The sequence below is a fragment of the Chiloscyllium plagiosum genome, unplaced genomic scaffold (assembly GCF_037043375.1).
Source record: "Chiloscyllium plagiosum isolate Xiang-an unplaced genomic scaffold, Cpla_swu_hap1 HiC_scaffold_25, whole genome shotgun sequence".
NCBI lineage: Eukaryota > Metazoa > Chordata > Chondrichthyes > Orectolobiformes > Hemiscylliidae > Chiloscyllium > Chiloscyllium plagiosum.
In genome coordinates this window covers 30,029,652-30,049,935 of record NW_028270163.1, presented here as the reverse complement: position 1 = coordinate 30,049,935, position 20,284 = coordinate 30,029,652, and the positions used below count along the sequence as shown (strand labels likewise).

General features: G+C 39.1%; 1 protein-coding gene across 3 annotated transcripts in view; it reads right to left on the bottom strand.

Annotated features, from left to right (window-relative positions):
• Window positions 1-20,284, bottom strand: part of mgat5b (alpha-1,6-mannosylglycoprotein 6-beta-N-acetylglucosaminyltransferase B) — an 876,343-nt gene that overhangs the window by 144,850 nt on the left and 711,209 nt on the right. For all 3 annotated transcript variants that reach the window (XM_088000554.1, XM_043714644.2, XM_043714643.2), the window contains one exon: window positions 1,374-1,507. In XM_088000554.1, coding sequence (XP_087856680.1) covers window positions 1,374-1,507 — 134 coding nt within the window. The remainder of the gene's footprint in view (window positions 1-1,373; window positions 1,508-20,284) is intronic.

Sequence of the window (20,284 nt, the reverse complement as noted above, 5' to 3'; positions counted from 1 at the left end):
AGGGAGGGGAAGATTCCGTCTAAAGCTTTAATGGGTGCCAGCAAAATTAGACTTTTCTACCAACTAATGAATGGCTTGAATAATCTCAATTTAGTTTAATATGCTTAATGTCTGGGCTATTTATAAAGGCTTCTGCAGCCAAAGATACCTTGCCTATAATCTGCTTTATAATTCATGAATGATCAAAAGCTTTAGGTATGTGAGGAGGAATTGCTCGTGGATTTGATATGAATCAGGTTGGGATACTCAGAAAAGTTCTGTTAATATTTCTATATTAAGACAGCCTTTTAGTTTAACTTAATCCAGTTCATACCAGAGCTTCAGATGAAAGCCTGTCATCTAAAGAGATCAGATATATTCTAGTTTAGCATCGGGAATTATGTTTAAGCTTGGGTCAAATTTATGAAGTCAACTGATGCAAGGAAAAAAATTAAAAGGCATTTCCAAATGTTTAGCTTGATGAAACAACTTGTTAGTGGGTGTCTCATTTTATTACATAAGCCCTACAGCAATACTTGCAAGTAGTTCACAATAATCTTGCAACCCTTACCATCAATAACACACAATAGATCCAAATAAATTTGATAGCATTCTGTAAATTAGCTGCTTTAACTATTTATCTGATAGAAAAAAAACATTTACTGCTGAGAAATTGCATTGAAATGTAAGAGAGAAGTGACCTAATGATAATAGAGAATGAGGCCTGTATGATATGTTGATAATTGTCTTTTGTATCAATTTAATAGGATAATGCAATTACTTTTTTTTAAAGCTGGCTTATTCCAGCATGGTCAAAGAGGAAAACCATAGTAGCAAAAGCTCCATATGCACTGCAGAACATTAGAAAACAATTGTATAAATAGTCAATGCTTGTTTAACGTTGGGTTGAAGAGAACCTAAGAAGAAAAATTTATCACAAGTGGCAGAAATGCATCCTCTTCAAGAGAACTTGTCTTATTAAGTCAGCTTTATGTTTATGTGTCTCTGTGAACCAATATGCAGCACAGCACACTCTAAATAAATATGCTTAATAAAGCCAGAAATCAGGCTGAGATAATAGTTTTTTAAAGACCGTATTCTTCAAAAGCTAGGCCAATTATTTGCTTTTGACAGAAATGCCTTTGCTTCGTCAGAGGTTATTAAAATCAAACTGTAACATTTAGCTTATCTACAATTACAATGAAGATATTCTCTTAAGCAAGCTAAAGTTTTTTGAAATTATCTAGCTATTACTTTATGTATTCTGAAGGTCAGTCATAAGGGTACTGAAATGTTGTTTTATGTTGAATAGTCTTTCCTTGAGCGATTAAAATAAATACATTATAGTCTTGCTATAATAATTATACTATAATGTTAATATAATCATTACTTACGAAACATAGTCATGTACTGTTTTGGGTTGAGATTCCAGTGACCCCAGTTTGTTCGGTAACCATGGAGATTTGCATAATCATCAAAATTGTAGGCTGGCTCTGTACCAAATGTGTCAATCACCCGGATCCGACATCTAAAAGGCGAAACAGAAGTATAGAAAGTCAATGTTGTATGTGAATTTCAAGTGAAACCTCTGTTCCATCTGGTTCAGTGTGCACACTTCTCGTCAAGAACACCAAACACCACATCAGCTATTCTAAAGAAGAGTCTTAGTGGATTAGAAGGGTTAACATGTTTTTTCTCTCTCTCCAGTGATGGTGCCAGACCCGTTGAGTTTCTCCATCACTTTCTGGATTTTATTTCAAATTTATATCATTTATAGAAGTTTGGACACCTCTCCTATTGATTAGTTCAGGAAGTAAGTTGGATGAAGTCAATGTACCTTCTTTAGAATATTGAAGAACTTTTATTCTTCTCAGTGGAATACAAACTGCAACACCCAGCACAAAGTGCTCATGTCTGATGACTCATCAGCAAAATGACTTTCTGTTCATTTAATTTGTTAAAAATGACAAATAAAGGAATGCTTCAAAGCAGTGAGAATTGTCTCTTCAACCTCGAAAAGTCAGCTGCTGGAAAAGCACAGCAGGTTCAGGCAGCATCTGAGGAGAGGAGAGTTGATGTTTCATGCATACGCCCTTCACCAGGATGCCCGAAACGTTGACTCTCCTGCTCCACAGATGCTGCCTGACCTGCAGTGCTTTTCCAACACCACACTTTTTGATTCTGACTCTCCAGTATCTGCAGTCCTCACTTTCTCCTAGTTGCTTCTTCAATCTGTGTGTTTATTTTTGAATTTTACATTCTTTTGCACGAGATTATTGAACTGGCTTTTGATGAAGAAATCTGACATCCTTCGCTGTCCTTCCTATACATGAGTTTAAACCCATAGTAACAAGATTATTTCTTCCCAACCCCCTGAAGTGGCTGAGCAATTCGACTCAGTTGTACCGAACTATGACTGCTGTTACATTGTTTGCGGTGATTTTTCTTCCCTGAATCTACAATATTTTCAAGTTGAATTTGACACCATTTGGTCAAATTTGCACATTTTCTTTAGGTCAAATTTATTATATTTTCATGCTTAAAATCTATATGACTTCTTAGTTGCTGATTTAAACTTGCATTTATTGTTCAAACCATCAGAATAATAAAGATTGAATGAACGTCACCACTCGGGTTCTGAAACTTGAAATTCCAATAAACATTTTTTTATTTCTTTCCATTGATTTACTTTAAGCCTGTTAATGAAAGATTTTCTTAACTTACATGTGATTAATTTTGTTGTCATGTAAATAACTCAGAAATTGTTAAATCACTGTTAGAGTCCTCTGCTCTGTTTCCCAGTTCTGTTTTCCTAGTTTGCAGATGGAGACAAACTTTTCTCTAAAGGATTGAATTTGTTTCATGTCCAGTGATCAGCCTCTTTACAAGGGTGCACAATTTGGATTTAACCCCTTGCCCGTGTTTAGTGCTGTCAATATTTGTTAAAGCTTGTTTCTGCTATTAGGGGCTGAAAAAGCCTTTTATTCAGAATTACTGTTGTTTTTGATGGTTTTTCTCAATGAATGTTCAGAGATTCCTTTCCTTCATAGTAAGTGGACAGCCCAGTCATGTTTCTGGCTTGTCTTAAGGCTGTGATAATAATTTTTTCTGAAGAAATTTTATTTTTGCACTTCTCTTCTCCAAATGATTTCAGGTCTGTTTCTTGATCTTAATTGTTATCACAATGTTTTTGACAGTAGGTCTTATCGCTGCCTTCATCTTCTGTTGTGTGGTTTTATGCCCACATCTATGAGTTTGGTTCAAGATAGACTGTTCGAGAAATGTTGAGACCGTGGTGCTGGAAAAGCACAGCAGGTCAGGCAGCATCCGAGGAGCAGGAGAATCAACATTTCGGGCAAAAACCCTTCATTATGAAGGGCTTATGTCCAAAATGTCGATTCTCCTGCTCCTTGAATGCTGTCTGACCTGCTGTACTTTTCCAGCATCGCACCCTCGACTCTAATCTCCAGCATCTGCAGTCCTCACTTTCGCCCTGTTCGTGAAATGCTACTGGCTTCAGGTTTGGACTTCATTATAAAACTGTTATGTATTCAAACTAAATATTCCAGTATGCGGCATGTGGAGATGTGCCAGGACATAATCTTAAAGATAGATTATAGAAAGGCTGTTCTTTAAACTGTATTGTCTAATGCTATTCAGTCCAACCCATATGGTTCACTGCACATGTTTCTGTCAACCATACAGCTCGACCTCAAGCTTCTACCCAGTTCCCCCGTGCTTTTTTCTTCCTTTATTAAGTCCACCCACAATGTGCTGTTTATGCCCAATGAGCAGCAGCTCCACGTCACCATCATAACGTTGCTCCATGACCCTAACGCGCGCTAAATTATACCCACCATCCGCAATGTTTATAGTGGGCAATTTAATAATGGAAATGCCATTGATGTCAAGGGGAGATAATTACATTCTCAATTGTTCACGACAGTCATTGTCTGTCACTTGTGGCATGAACGTTACTCCTCATTTATCAGATTGTTCTTATTAACTATGCAAATCTATGCCATTCGTGACCTTCTCTAGTATTTCTGGAAATAGATTTTATCACATTCATAGACATGAGTGGACTATATTAACCCTATTATTCTACACATCAATATGGTCATGGACTGTTTGTATCTCTCTGCACTGCTCCTTTATCAGGTGGTTGTGAAGTATAAGATCATAAGACATAGAATTTATAGCAGAAGTTTACAGTGTGATGTAATTCAAATTGAATATTGAAAAAGACATGAATTGTTTAATTGTCTCATCTATTAGACTGAACATGTTGGTTTCAGTTCTTTCACATGTAAATTGCAGAACTTTTTAAAACTAACATTTTCAAGTGAACTTTAACATTTGACATCATGTATGCATTTAAGGTGTGAGACTGTGTGCCACAATGTTCAGACAGATTCTAATCTAAAAAACGGGTTTACCGTATCTTACATGGATTCATTCAGTTTTTATGCAAAATAAAATGTAATTCTGCAAGTACAAATTCATCGTGTGTGTGTGTGTTCATGTGGGAGTGTGAGTGTTTGGGGGTATGAGTGTCTGTGAGAGAGTGTGTGTGTGTATATGTGTGTGAGTGTGAGTGTAAAGGGCTATAAGTCTGTGAGAGGATGTGTGTGTGTGGAATGTGTATGAGAGAGGGTCTGCATTGGTGTGTGTGTCTGCAGGAGTGTGTGTGTAGGAGTATATGTGTGTGTGTGTGTGTGTGTGTGTGTGTGTGTGTGTGTGTGTGTGTGTGTGTGTGTGTGTGTGTGTGTGTGTGTGTGTGTGTGTGTGTGTGTGTGTGTGTGAGTGTGACAGAGAGAGAGAGAAATGGAGGCGTGGGGATGGTCTTGGCGAGGTACTCATCCTCATTGATAATGTGCTGCAGGTTGCATAGAACATGTTCTCCACTTCTCACCTTTAAACAACCACCAAACCTCAAACAGATCATTGTTCGTAGTAAACGGCCTGGCTTTCAGGACAACACCATGCAACCTTGTCATGGTAGACGCTGCAAGATGTATCAGAGTGTCGACATGGATACCACCATTACGTGTGGAGAAACCTCCCACCGTGTACGTGGCAGGTACTCATGCAACTCAGCCAACGTTGTCTATCTCATATGCTGCAGGCAAGGATGCCCTGAGGCAGACACACACACACACAGACACACAGACAATCCTACACACACACACTCCCACACACACACACACACACACACACACACACACTCCTACAGACACACACATACTCCTACAGACACACACACTCCTACAGACCCATACAATAATGCAGTCCCTGTCAAACACAAGCTCTCTCTTATACACTCACACATACATTCCCACACTCACACGCGCAAACACAACCTCTCACGACTTATACCCCTTTATACTCACACTCACACACACTCTCTCACAGATACTCAGACCTCCCCCAACACACAAAGACACAAACAAACACACACATATAAGTTTGTGAGGTGAATGTGTACTTGCTGAATTACATTTTATTTTGCTCAAAAACTGCATGAATCCATGTAAGATTCTGTAAATCAGTCTGAATATTGTGTAACAGATAGCCTCACACAGGGCACCTCACACCTTCAATGCATTATCTGGGCCGACCTGACACCGATTGTGAAAGTTCAATTGAAAATATAACTTTAAAAAAGTTCTGCAATTTACATATGAAAGAATTGAAACCAACATGTTCATTCTAAAAGATGAGAGACTTAACAAACAATCCAGGTCTTTTTCAATATATAACTTCAGTTACATCACATGATAAACTTTTGCTATAAATTCTGTGTCTTATGATCTTACACTCCACAACCACCTGAGGAAGGAGCAGGGCTCCAAAAGCTAGTGCTTCCAAATAAACCTGTTGGACTATAACCTGGTGTTGTGTGATTTTTAACTTAGTATGGTATGGCAACAACCAGCGCGACATGAATACAAGATCATCGTTGAGACTATCCTCATGGGTACGGAGCTTGGCTATCAGCTTCTGCTCAGCAATTCTGCGTTGTTGTGTATCTCTCAGGCTGCCTTTGAGGACACTTGCCTGAAGATCAGAGGCTGAATGTCTTTGATCGCTGAAGTGTTCCCCAAATAGGAAGGAACATTCCTGTCTGACGATTGTTGTGTGGTGTCCGTTCATCGTTTGTCATAGCATTTGTATGGTCTCACCGATATAACATGCCTTGGAGCAGCCTTTCCTGCAGTGTGTGAGGTAGACAACGTTGGCCAAGTCACATGAGTATGTATCATGTGCATAGTGGATGGTGTCTCCACATGTGATGGCAGAGTCCATATCGATGATCTGACATGTCTTGCAGAGGTTATGTGGTGTTGTGCTTGATGTTCTCCTGAGAGTTGGGTAATTTCCTGTGAACGATGGTCTGTTTGACGTTAGGCATGCAAGAAGTGTTTGTACGCAAGAAGTGGAGGCATAGGGGTGATCTTGGTGAGATGTTAATCATCATCAGTGATATGTTGGAGGCTGCGAAAGTCTCTTCACTCTGGGGAAGTACTGGACGATGAAGAGTACTCTATCAGCCATGTCCTGTGTCAGTCACCAGTGGAGCTTGTTGCAGTTTTTCACTGTAGCACATCGGAACTGGCAATTGATGAGTTGAGCATTGTATCCTATTCTGATGAGGACATCTTTAAGTGTCTGTAGATATCTGTCACATTCCTTTTCGTCTGAGCAGATCCTGTGTACATGCAGGGCTTATCTGTAAGGGATGGCTTCTTTAACACGTTTAGGGTAGCTGGGGACCAAAGTTGCACCCCAAATCTCCATTCGTGCACAGATTTGAGCAAGACTTCTTCACTGCACAGGATCTCCAAGCAACGCTATACACTAGATACATCCACAACATTTTTTTTCCTTTGGACTCAGTGAGGAATCACTGAAATGACTACATAATGACATCAACAAGTTTCACCTCAACATCAGACTGACCATTGAGTACACTTCAGAATCAGTCTCATTCTAGTACACACGCATCTCCACCAAGGACAGACACCTCAGTACCTCAACTCTACTGCAAGCACACTGATAATCTCACAATGACTTCTCCAGCTTACATCCCAAGAAACAGTAAGATGATATCCTGGCACATCCCTACATTCCACATCCAGTAATATTTCGTCTGAATATATAACAAACAGTTTTAAATTGATTCAAAAATGAAGCTAGTAGCATTTCTCTAATAGTCTATCTTGAACCAAACTCATAGATGTGGGCATAAAATCACACAAGAGAAGATGAAGACAGCAATAAGACCCACTGCCAAAAAATTGTGATAACAATAAAGATCAAGAAACAGACCTGAAATCATTTGGAGAAGAGAAGTGCAAAAAAATTTCTTCCAAAAAATATTATTATCACAGCTTTAAGAGAAGCCAGAAACATGACTGAGCTGTTCATCTGTTATGCAGGAAAGGAATCTTGAACATTTATTGAAAAAAAAACCATCAAAAACAACAGTAATTCCAAATAAAAGGCTTTTACAGCCAGCAGTAGGAGAAACGAGCTTTAAAAAATATTGACAGCAGTAAAAACAGGCAAGGGGTTAAATCCAAATTGTGCACCCTTGAAAAGAGGCTGATCACTGGACACTGAAACAAATTTAGTCCATTTGACAAAAGTTTGTTTCCATCTGAAAACTAGGCTGGGAAACAGAGCAGAGGCTTCTAACAGTGAATTAACAATTTCTGAGCTATTTTTTATTCCTGAGAAAAATGTTATTGAAATTTCAAGCTTCAGAGCCTTAATCATGAAGTTTGTGCAATCTTTATTAATTATTCTGATGGTTTGAACAAGAAATGCAAGTTTAAAATCAGTAACTAAGAAGTCATATAGATTTTAATCATTAAAATATAATAAATTGGACCTAAAGTAAATGTGCAAATTTGACCACATGTTGTCAAATTCAGTTTGAAAATATCTCAGATTCAGGAGAAAATTCACCGCAAACAATTTATCAGCAGCCATCTTGAATACAGTCAATGAAACTTATTGATTGATGCACTTATGAGAAAGATTCTGTTTTAGAAATCCTTCACCCATATCAGAAAAGGAATATCTTCATTCATTTCTGAACTTGTCACATGGATATTGAAGAAGCAGTATATCAACTATGTAAAGAACAATACAGCAGTTGACCAGAGGAGTGAGACCTCTCCTTTGAAAAATATACTGTATTCGACAACATCAACACAAGATCCTAAGCAACCTATTGCTGCAGTATCTCTCCATATCAAACTGTCCTGCTGAACACTTACATTGTATTAATTGTGGGAAAAGAGGTCACTTCTCAAAGATGTGTTACAGATTAAAAAAACATTCTCAGCATCAAACCAAATCGTTTCCAAGCCAACATGTTCATGCCTCAAATGTAACTTGGAGAACAGGTTAATACTGAAATGGAACACATTCCTTTATATGGGAACAACTACTTATGGACAAAGAACATCACTCTTTTCTTGGCTCAAAAACACCATCCCCTGATCCAGATGCTAATGAGGGAGATGAAGAAACAACCCAACTTTCTCCTATATTCCTGTCATTACATCACCACAAGTCCTTTGAGCAGGCATTATTTATCCGACACAAGCCAACAAAGAAAAAGGAAATTTATCAGCTGTATTTGAATTGTTTCTACACCTTGTCATAGATTTTCCTCACCCACTTACTGAGACAGATGAACCGAGGAAAACAGTTGGGGAGGAATGGGAGTGACAAGGAAAAAGCGTACAGTGAATGTTGCAAAACAAATGTTACCGAGGTAACTGATTTGAGAATGTATATAACTTTTAAATCGATGTTTATGATGGGCCAGAAAAGCTTCAATTAGGGTGTTATGTAAGGGTTTAGGACCCTGGGGCAATCTTGCAATGATGGCATGGAGTTGTTCCTCACTCGGGATAAATGCCCATTGTGGGTATTTATGTGGGTGGAGATTGTGTGGGTGGAGCTAAGAAGAAAGAGAGAGAAACTCACGGAGAGCCAGACAGAAGCCTGATGCCTAACCGAGTGGATGCTGGAAACACATGCAGAAAGCATGTTGAGTAGATTGACTAACATTTGGTGGTCAGGTTCTTAGACCAGTCTTTCTAAAATGTAACAGTTAAGTTAGAGCCTGGTGTATCTCTGAATATTATGTATGGTAGTATTTAATCTTAATATGTAATAAAGAAGCCTGATACAGTTCTTGACCTTGTGTTCTGATTGATTACTCTGTCTTGAACTCTAACTCACACATATGTGCATAAAACCCATTACAAAAGACTATTGACTAGAAATTGAACTGAACCAGCCAAATAAATACGGTGATTACATGAGCATGTCTGTGGCTAAGCACCATGCACTGAGTAACTTCTGATTCCTCAAATACTGTCCACTGTCTACAAGGCACAAATTAACAGTGTGATGGAATACCCTTTTACTTTTCTGAATGAATGTAAGTCCAATGAAACTCAACAGCCTCAAAACTATAAAGCAGCCCATTTCATTGGCACTCCATTCAGCACTTTAAGTGTTCACTCGCTGCATCACCTACTCACCATGGCAGTAGGACTAAGCACTTCAATGCAGGAACTCATCAAGCCTTTGATAGCACCCTCCAAATGAGCAAGCTGTACAGCTGGAACAACAAGGGCTGAAGATGTCTGTGAACATCATCACCTGCAGCCTCCCCTCCAAGCCACACCATCCTGACACTGACCTATAACACCGTTCTTTCATGTCGATTGGGTTCAAAATCTGGAACTCTCATCTGAATAACTCTGTGGGTGTACCTACACCAGATGGGCTGCTGCAGTTCAAGAAGGCAGCTCACCATCACCTTGTCAAGGGCTGGAGGAATGTTCAAAAGATGCTGACCTTACCAGCAAAACCCACATCTTATGAAAACTAAAGTCATTCGTTTACCATCACTTCAGGTTTACAATCTGAGGAGCTACGCGATTTTTATCACACATGAAAACAGTTATCATTCTCATGGTGACAACGTTTGAAGCCACACAGTTCATACTTTCTTAGCTGGGAAGTTTTGTTTGGCAGGTTTTCTGCATCATTGCAGATTTGGAGCAGAGAAGTATCCAATTGTGTGCATAATCAATTCACTTTGAACTCAGCTTTCCAAGTGATCTTCTGAGAAAAACAGCAGGGCAGAAGGAATCAAGATGGATAGTGTGCTTCCCATTATTCAGCTTTTATGAGGAAAGATCCTGACCCTGACAACCTGAGACAGTGTCTGGACTGCTTTGGAAGCTGACCTTGACTGAATGTGAAAGAAACCCTTGAGAGAAGGCTATTCCCCCAAAATAGTTGCCTGGGTTTCAATCTGTGTGAAATGGAATGGCAATACAGCAATGATATGAGACTAGTATCTTGAGCTGAGGGAGCAAAGTGCACAAAGGCAAAGCAGTGCAAGGCAGGGGTGCTGTGAGAATCCTTGAAGCTGAGAGTTAGAGAAGAGCATGGAGGTGCAATCTGGTGCAATTCATGAGCTAGGTATGCATCCCTCAGCATGCACAGTTCATGCTGCAGCATTACAATGATAAATAATTGCCAGTGCAGTCCGAGGTGCATCATTGAACAAAGAACAATACAACACAGTAACAGGCCGGTCAGCCCTCCAAGGCTGCGCTGACATATTTTGCCCTTCTACACTAAAACTGTCTTCACTTACAGGATTTGTATCCCTCTATTCCTTCCCTATTCATGTATTTGTCCAGGTGCTTCTTGAATGCGGCTATTGTGTCTGCTTCCATCACCTCCTCTGGCAGCACGTTCCAGGTACTCACTACTCTTTGTATGAAAAACTTATCTCGAACATCGTTTTTAAATATCACTCCCCTGCCCCCCACCCCCCGAAGCACTTTGAACCTGTGTCCCCTAGTAACTGACCCCTCCATCCTGTGAAAATGCCTCATACTTTCCATTCTAAACATGTCAATCACAATCTTATAAATTTCTTTCAGGTCACCCTTCAACATTCTGCGTTCAAGTGAAAAAAAACCCAGTCTATCCAACCTTTGTTCATATGAGTCAACATCCTGGTAAACCTTTTCTGTACCCTTTCCAAAGCATCTACATCCTTCTGATGGTGTGGTGACCAGAACTGTATGCAATATTCCAAGTGTGGCCTAACTAAAACCCTATAAAGCTGCAGCATAACTTGTCTATCCTTATACTCAATGGCCCTTTCAATGAAGGCATTTGTTGATACATCCTGTAAATGAATTGGTGATGTGCCTTGAGGGTTCTTAGAGGCTGAAACATATCAGATGCCAATGTCCATGGACATGGGTTATATGTGGCTGGTGTGGAGTGTGCCCTGTGATGTTGGCGACCAGTTTCTAACATGGAAGTTGTTCTGAGTTGTAGCCATCAGATGCTCTCTTGGTTCCTTGTTGGGTTTTCTGAACATTGAGTTGGGTCTCAAGTTTGATATTACAGGGGGTTAAATATTAACAAGGTGAGTTGTGTTGTTAACAAGTGTTTCAAAAGCATTAATCCACGTAAGTTGGCGCTTCGCTGCCACCTGGAGAGAATTTTAATAAATTTAACAAAGATGGCATGGGGTAATCCCACCATTGAGATAGTCCTCGATGTACTTGTCACCCAGTTCTGCCACATGTCACACCCGAGCCCTTCTTACCAGAACCATATAAGATTCTGCGTATGGATACTAATAACATTTAAAAAGAGTTTTGAGTTTTCAGTTATTTGCTGAAAGAATATCACTTGCCTTTATGTTTTAAAGCTTTTACTGTAGCAAATTACAAATACAAAGCTTTTTTATTTTAAGGTATGTTATACTTTAAACAACAGAAACTGACATCCCTTTTTATACACATTAGCCATTCCATTCTCCATAGAAGTACAGCTCTTTTAACAAGCAGTCCCCAGCTGCTTCCAATGGGTTCTTGTCGCCTCAAGGAGTAACTGGCTTAGAGTTTTCTTCCGTTTTCAGAGAATTTCTTAAATCTACCACCAGCATAAATCCAGTGATTCTTTTTCACTTTGACTATGGTAGGATCAATCTCCAAAAAGCCTTAGGCAGCTGCTTCACAGATTTCTTTAATAGAGACAGGCTTCTTTCCACAGCTATTTGTAGTAGCTGGCACTGCCAAGCAACCTCTCCCTTTTGCTGACCTCACAGAGCTGCTGACAGTCAGAGATTCACTAGTTTGTAGCAAAGCTTGTAGTTCAAATTGCAAAAAAGTGTTTTAATCTGTCCTCTTCCTCACGGTAAGGTAAAACACATTAGTCTTACAGCCAGGTAGAAACGATGCTTAGGAATCCTTGATCTCAGTTCTTTGTCGCCTTAAACTGGTAGTTTACAGCACAACTGTTTGCAACCTGATACCGACAACATCTTTCTGGAACATTAGGAAGTTCACCAGTAATGAACTCAATGATGCTCCTATTGTCTTTAAGTTTTAATGTCTTGCACTTTCTTCCATGATCCCCTTAATTTTTACATCACATTTAAAGATACAATCCCACGACATAATCTTAAAAAATCTTATCATTTTGTGATGATGCTGACACTTTAAAAAAGTCATTTTGTCCTTGGTTTGTTTTCAAAAGAGGCCATAAAATCAGATGTGCCGAAATGGCAGGGGTGTGGCCAGTTTTCCCAGTTCAGGCTTTCTCAAGTTTGGTTTAGTTGTAACAGTGAGAAGCTACTGGTTTAGTTGTAGCAGAAAAACTGCTGCGGCCCAGAGAAAGATTCCAAGCTTCAGTAGATGATCCCTGCCTGAACGTTTCTCTCCAAAATCTTTCCTGCCTGCAAGAACCTGTGTTTGAATTTACCTTTTGCCAAGGGGTGTGTTTATGGGATGTTACGGGAATTGGAACAGCTTCTTAGTTATGTTACTGCATGGAGTTGGTTAAGTTTTCCAGTCGTTAAATTATTCTAAATTCTATTTTCTTTTGTTTGTGTTTCAACTGTAGTGCTTAAATAAATTCTGTTTTGCTTAAAGCTGAGTGGTTTGACCAGCTGCATCACACCTGGAATATGCACTTCACATTTAAAATACGATAAAGTTAGCGTCTAGGCTACTTTCTTAAAATATTTTGAGGGGATTTGGGCTGGTCCATAACAATTCTAACAACTGCATTTACATCAAATCACTTCAAACAGTGCTATACAGATTGTGTCTATTACCCAGCAACAGGTAATACTACTAGCTGCTACCTGTTTGGCACACTTTGCTGTCTCCTCTAAAGAGACCACTGTGGATTATACAAGTAAAAGCCTCAGGGGTATCAATGTGCAAACAATTTTTTAGTCTCCTACTATTAATACTTCCTTAGTCTTTTACTCTGGGTCTCCTTCTCCAGCTGTTTCTCTTCCATCTCCTTCCCTCTGTTTCTAAAGCATTGAACCCATCCCTTTTGCAGGCATCTTCAGATTCAGAGAGTCATATTGAACTAAAACATTAACTTTGTTCTGTCTTCACAGATTCTGCTAGACCATCTGCGTTTCTCAGATATTCCCAGTATTCTTTCAGGTCTTCAGCTTCAGCAGTACTTTGCTTTTGTAACACATTATTAGTTTCATTGTTTTTGTACATCCTTAATATGTTTCATTGAAAGTTCATGCAACTGCATTGTCCATTGGTGCACTCCATTCTTGTTCAGTCACATTAAACATTATTTCACAAGTGTCATAACCAATGCCAGAATTATCATTGACATTAATCTCCTAGATCCCATATCACTTCAAGCAATGGTTGTTGTATAAAAACAATGTCAATAACTCTCAACTATAACACTCTCTGATGGATTTTATCCTTGGGTATATGGTACATTATTTATGATACCCTGGTACATAAATCACAAATAATGCTATTTCTATCACACAGCAATCATTCTAGCATTTTGTAGAGCTATCAAAGGGAATATCAAGCATAAGAGCATATATTATATAGCTAAAATACAATGGCCACTTCTGAGAGTACAAGTAGATTTGAGGTAAGTTAGTATATTAACAAATTGCAGCTTTTCACAAAACTTGACACAATTGAGTTGCTTTCACTTTATAAAAACCAAGATCACAGTGGTTATTGATGTTATCACACATTTTCTTTGCTTGCCAATTTCCTCCCCTCTCTTCATTACTTGGCTTTTTTTTAACCAAGGATTTGGCTACCACAGACATACAAGTGTCCATTATTGATCTGTGGCTCTTGAAGACTAGTGACAACTGATTCTTTAATGGAGAAGGGAAAGGTATTAAAGCAGAGTCTAATACTTTTACCTGACATTCACACATCTGCGTTTTGCTGAGCACTGACCATGAATGAGAATAGCAACTGTTTTTAACTTCCTCGACTCAGAAACTTTGAAGATATCAATAGTAAACTTACCAATGAGACTGTGAGATTGAATTGGTATCTGCTTAAGACTATAAAGCTCAGCTAAATGTACCTACTTAATCATTCGGAGATAGGTCCTGTAAGTTGTCTTTTTGTATTTAGACAATTACATTGTAGAGAATGAGCACTGCAAAACAACAGGAGCAAATAAATTTCAATGTTCCTGATTTAGAATGTGAATCTAAAATTTTCTATAATGTGGTAATTTTGAAATCAACTTATATTCAGTTGTGGAGTATGAGCTGTAGCTGATATTGACAAAAATACTGCAGTTTTTCCAAGTCTCATAACTGCAGTGAAACATCCAGTGACATATAAAGTCATAGAGTCACACGGCACTGAAACAGGCCTTTTGGCCCAACTCATCCATGCTGACCAGGTTCCCTAAACTGAACTAGTCCCATTTGCCTGTGTTTGGCCTATATCCCTTGAAATCTTTCCTCGTCATGTAACTGTCCAAATCTTTTTTAAATATTGCAATTGTACCTACTTCTACCAATTCTTGTGGCAACTTATTCCATATGTGCACCACAGTCTATGTTAAAAAGTTGTCCCCCCCGGCCTTTTAAAATATTCTCCTTCTCATCTTAAACCTATGCCCCCTAATTTTAGACTCCCTTACCCTGGAGAAAAGACTTTGGCTATTCATCTTATCTCTGCCCCTCATGATTTTATAAATCTCTATAAGGTCATCCATCAGCCTCCTATGCTCCAGAGAAGAAAGTCCAGCCTATCATATAACTCAAATTTCCAATCCCGATAATACTCTTGCAATATATTTTACACCCTTTCATGAGGGCAGAGCAATGCTCGTGATCTATATGGGCTTCAATAAGGTGTTCGACAAGGTTCCTCATGGTAGACTGGTTAGCAAGGTTACATCACACAGAATACAGGGACAGCTAGCCATTTGGATACAGAACTTGCTCAAAGGCAGAAGACTGAGGGTGGTGGTGGAGGGTTGTTTTTCAGACTGGAGGCCTGTGACCAGTGGTGTGCCACAATGATTGGTGTTGGGTCCATTGCTTTTTGTCATTTATATAATGACTTGGATATAAACATAGTGGGTATGGTTAGTAAGTATGCAGATGACACCAAAATTGGTGGTGTAGTGAACAATGAAGAAAGTTACCTCAGAGTGCAGTGGGACATTGATCGGATGGGTTAATGGGCCGAGAAGTGGCAGATGGAGTTTAATTTAGATGGATGTGACGTGCTCCATTTTGAAAAGGCAAATCAGAGCAGGACTTATACACTTAATAGTAAGGTCCTGGGGAGAATTGCTGAACAAAGAGACCTTGGAGGTTCATAGTTCCTTGAAAGTAGAGTTACAGGTAGTTAGGATAATGAAGAAGGCGTTTGGTATGCTTGTATTTATTGGTCAGTGCATTGAGTACAGGAGTTGGTGCTCATGTTGCAGCAGTATAGGGTTTGAATACTTTTGGAATACTGTGACCAATTTTGGTCTGTCATACTGACCTCTGCTAAATTTTGAGAAATTTATAAATTTCTCCAATTTTTGGATAGACAGCTTTTGAAGTAATTTCTATTTTAGTGTATTCTAGCATTTAACGAATAATATTTCCATAACTTTTTCCTTATATGGCATGTAAATATAATTTTCAAGCACCATGAAGTAGAATTGGGGTGTGGTTATTAGATAAAATATTCATCATTGTATTCAAGCTAAATTCTGTTTGGCTCTGCTAAAATTGAATTCACAGTATAATCCCAGGCTATTTACATGCAAATACATAATATCAAATTAGCATATATAGTACAACTGTAGTAATGAAGGTTATCTAAACTGTATTTAATCCAATGTTAAAATCTATGTGCCTCATGTGCTTGGCATGATCATGGGATGGAAGAAAATAATATTTCCTTTACCAGTAATGTCATCCTTCCACACGAGGAATCAAAACTCACAACAGAATTAATAAGAAATAGAAAAAAAAACATATTTAAAAAGCTTTGTGTGTTAGTGGTGTGCACAAAGTCGTCATTAGACAGCAGACTATTGTTAATTGCCTTTCTGTTCTGAGGACAGCACTCAACCATGGAATTAGCTGTAGCGGATATTGACAAAATTTGAAAGAATATTAAGCTAACAGTAACCGTTTGTAGATGTTTGAATCAAAAATGTATTAGGTCAGATTAGCACCTGTGACTAATCATCCAATGAAGGCCTGTCACAAATTAGTGTGAGTAGTTGACGAGAATTTTTCTCACATTGATCCCTTTCATGAACATAATCAGGTGCTTCAAAGGAACAGTTTATGAGGAAAATTACACATTGTCCAGAATAATCCCTGTCAATTCAGCTGTCACTGACTGGATTGAATATTAAATCAGATGGTAGCCAGGTGGTAATGTCACTGTATGAATAATCCACAGGCTAATACTCTGAGGTCATCTGTCTATGGCAGTTGGTGGAATTTATATTCAACTAATGGATCAACTCCAACCCAAGGAGATGTATGCCACTATACTAAAACAGTGGAGACTGCAACAAATATGGAAACATTTGTCTCCTGAATATTATGTGAATGGCGTTTGTTAGGGTCATACTAAAAAGACCCTATGCAGACCGAATGTACCTGGAAGCAGAGTGAGCCTTCTGTGTTAGCAGATTTACAGTGGACATGTTTTTCTCCACACTCAAGCCACAAGGAATACCTCTTTCTCTTGCTTCCATGGATCTCAAATTGCACTTAACACTGTCAGCAGAGTAGCAGTCTACAATATCTTGAGGAAAACTGATTGTCCACCAATTCCTCAGTCTCATCTGCTGTTTCCATGACAACATGCGTTGCTCTGTATAGTTTGATGGCTCCGTTCCTAACTGTTTCAGAGTAAGGAATATAGTTAGAAAGGTGGTGTCCTTGCTTCTGTTCTGTTGCACATCTTATTCTCCATGTTTCTGACCTTTACACTCCCAGCTGGACTGGTACAAGTCTACTTGCACACTTTTTCTGGTAGCAGGCCCTGCAATCTCTTGAGCCTGAAAAATGAAGTCAAAAATACATTGTGGCCTGATCAAGAACCTTTCATGCTGATGATGCTGCGCTAATCGTCATACAGAAATTCAGCTACAAAAACACATGAACTGCCTTTTCAATGCTTGTAACTTGTTCTTGTGTTAGGAAGTGCTGCATTTCAACTCCCGATCTCAGTAAACCACACCCCATTGAAAGCAGTCAGCAAATTCTGCTACTTTGGGTTATGGTGATGATCACTCTATCTGTTATTACAGAATTTGATACACACACAAGGAAAGCAACTGTCACTTTGGCTGACTCGAGGAAGGTGTATGAAATAGCCTCAAGCTGGCCCTTAGGACCAAGCTGATGGTTTCGAAGGCTCATGTTTTTAGCTGCTTGTTGTGAAGACCGCAATTCATAGAATAAAACCATGAATATGGTAATCCTCTCAAAGACAGAGTTTCCAGGTTGGCTAACATTCCAGGTTGGCAGTTACATTAGTTTAGGCAATGGAAGAACATTTTGTTTTCCATGGGCTCTTCCTGAGCCCATTTGTGGTTTTTGAGCTAATCTTTCCTTCTCATTAGCTCATTTATTAGATAACGCGGTATGTAGTAATGATACCTTCTGTATCTGTGTTGATGTATGGGGTATTTGGACTCATACAGTTATGACCAATCCCAAGTTGAAATTCCTTCTGTTATGCTTCCATATAGGATATCGCAACTGTTATCCTCCTGTGTGAGGAAGGATGTACTGAATCCTCCTCTTCATTCACCTGCTCCCTTGGTTAGTCACAATAAAATCAATTTACACAGGACCCTTCCCTGTCGAAACCTTTCTCCCACATGTCCCAAAAGGGGCCAATTTAACTAACAAAAGAGTGAGTTTATTAGTTACTACATGTGAAAAGAAATAAAATGCAATGCATATACACACAAAAATTAGGAATACAAAGTGAGTCCAAAGAGTGATAGAAGATAAAAAAGATAAATGATCACTCTCTGAGTCATTTCTGAAGAGTAGTTGGGAGAATGTTGTGGCAGTTACAATACATGGTACCAGTAGTGTTGACACTGGTAGTTGAACATTTGATTGTGAGATTCTTAGCTTTGTAGGTTGGTTGAAATTCTTTTGTCCTGGTTCTTTTAGACAGTGGCTAGTTGGCAACACTCTGTGAGAGACAACACCTTCCCATTTATTTTACCTGCAATGCAGGATGCTCAGTGTATGTTCTGAAGCTGTGAACTTTGCAGTATATAAGTCTGTACATGGATAGATAAGGCCACTAACTCACAGAGCAGAAGCTGCAGCTGGTGCTTCTTTTTATTCCTGGAAGGCGTGATGATGCTGTTGCTTTAACGAAGTTAGTTTGTCCTTGGTTTTTTTTTCAGACAGGTCAGAAAAGACACAGACTCAGCTTCTCTCTGGTTTGATTTGGTTTTTAGCAGTCTGGCTATTTACTGAAAGCAGGCAGGCAGTTTGGAAGCTGCTGGACCCAAAGAAGCAGGTCCATGCTGATCCTCTCTCACTGGCATCTCTCCTGTTAGACCCTGTATTTGATTTTACCTTTTGTGCCAAGGGGTGTTTATGGGGATTGTCGCAAGTATTTGGAACAGCATCAGGAAGTTGAGATAATCTGTTGGGTTTCAGATAGGTTAAGTTAATCAGTACTCTGTTCTCTTTTGTTTGTATTTCATTTGATAATCTTGTAAATAAATTCTGTTTTGTTTAACACTAAGTGGGCTGACCAGCTGCATCTCTCCTGGAATATCTGTATTACACTTGCTGAAAACAATGGGCAAAGTTAGGGTCTGGGCTACTTTCTTGAAATGTTTTAAGGGGGTCTGGCCTGGTTCATAACAAAGGGACAAACAACGATGTTTGAAATGGATGGCTGCCTGCTGAGAGAGGTGTAGGTAGTCAGCCTCTCATCACCTTTTTCTTTGAAGTTTCCCTGACCCTTCACAAATGTACCATTTCATGGGCCCACACTGGACCTTGCTGGACAGTCAATGAACTTACATCTGCAGGTTTCCTTTGGTTGTAGTAGTCCCACATTTGTTACAATGTTCACTTGTGAACCCAGTAGTAGTAAGTATGGGAGAATCTATCCTCTGACTGAAGGATCAACCATTCACCATTTCAACTTACGGGGGTGGGGGGGGGACTTTCCTCTGATTAGGTGTTCCTGTGAGTGGATGTCCAGAAGTTTGAGATTTAATGGGTAAATTTGCCTTCTAGTCCTGTGTGTTTTGAACATTGGCTTGGATATGTCTGCAGAATTGAAGACAGGTATACACCCAATAATTTTCTGTAAGATGAGTTAACTAGAGTCAGACGGTCAGTAGGATGCCCAAAAGTTCCACTTCAAGGATATTTGTAAACGTGAAATGAAAAGCCATGATATGTCCTGCAGGCTGGCATGCATCATCTCAATGACCATTGGATACAGCAGCTTGGCAATAAATGCCAACACCAAAAACAGCAACCCACATGACACTTGGTGCCTTCATGTACTGCACTTGTGACAAAGCCAGCTTCACTAAGTTTGGCCTCTTCATATAAAGATACCCACATATAATGGATTGCGTTCTGCATACCCATCACTTGTTGTAGATGCCAACAAATAAATTCAATTAATTTTTTAAAAGTCTGGTGTCGAAAGTTAATCTCAGCAATGGCACTACCGTTGACTATAATAAAAACTGATCTAGTTCGCAAATGTCCTTTCAGAAAGAAATCAGTACTTTCTTTAACCTGCTCTTGTTTACAGGAGACTACAAAGCCAAAATAATTTGACTGACCTAAATGTTTCCAAAGGCAATTAGAGTTTGGCAACAAATACCAGCCCTTGTCAGAGACAGTCACATTCCATGGAGGAATAAAAAAAATAGAAAATACTTAACAATGAAAATGAAG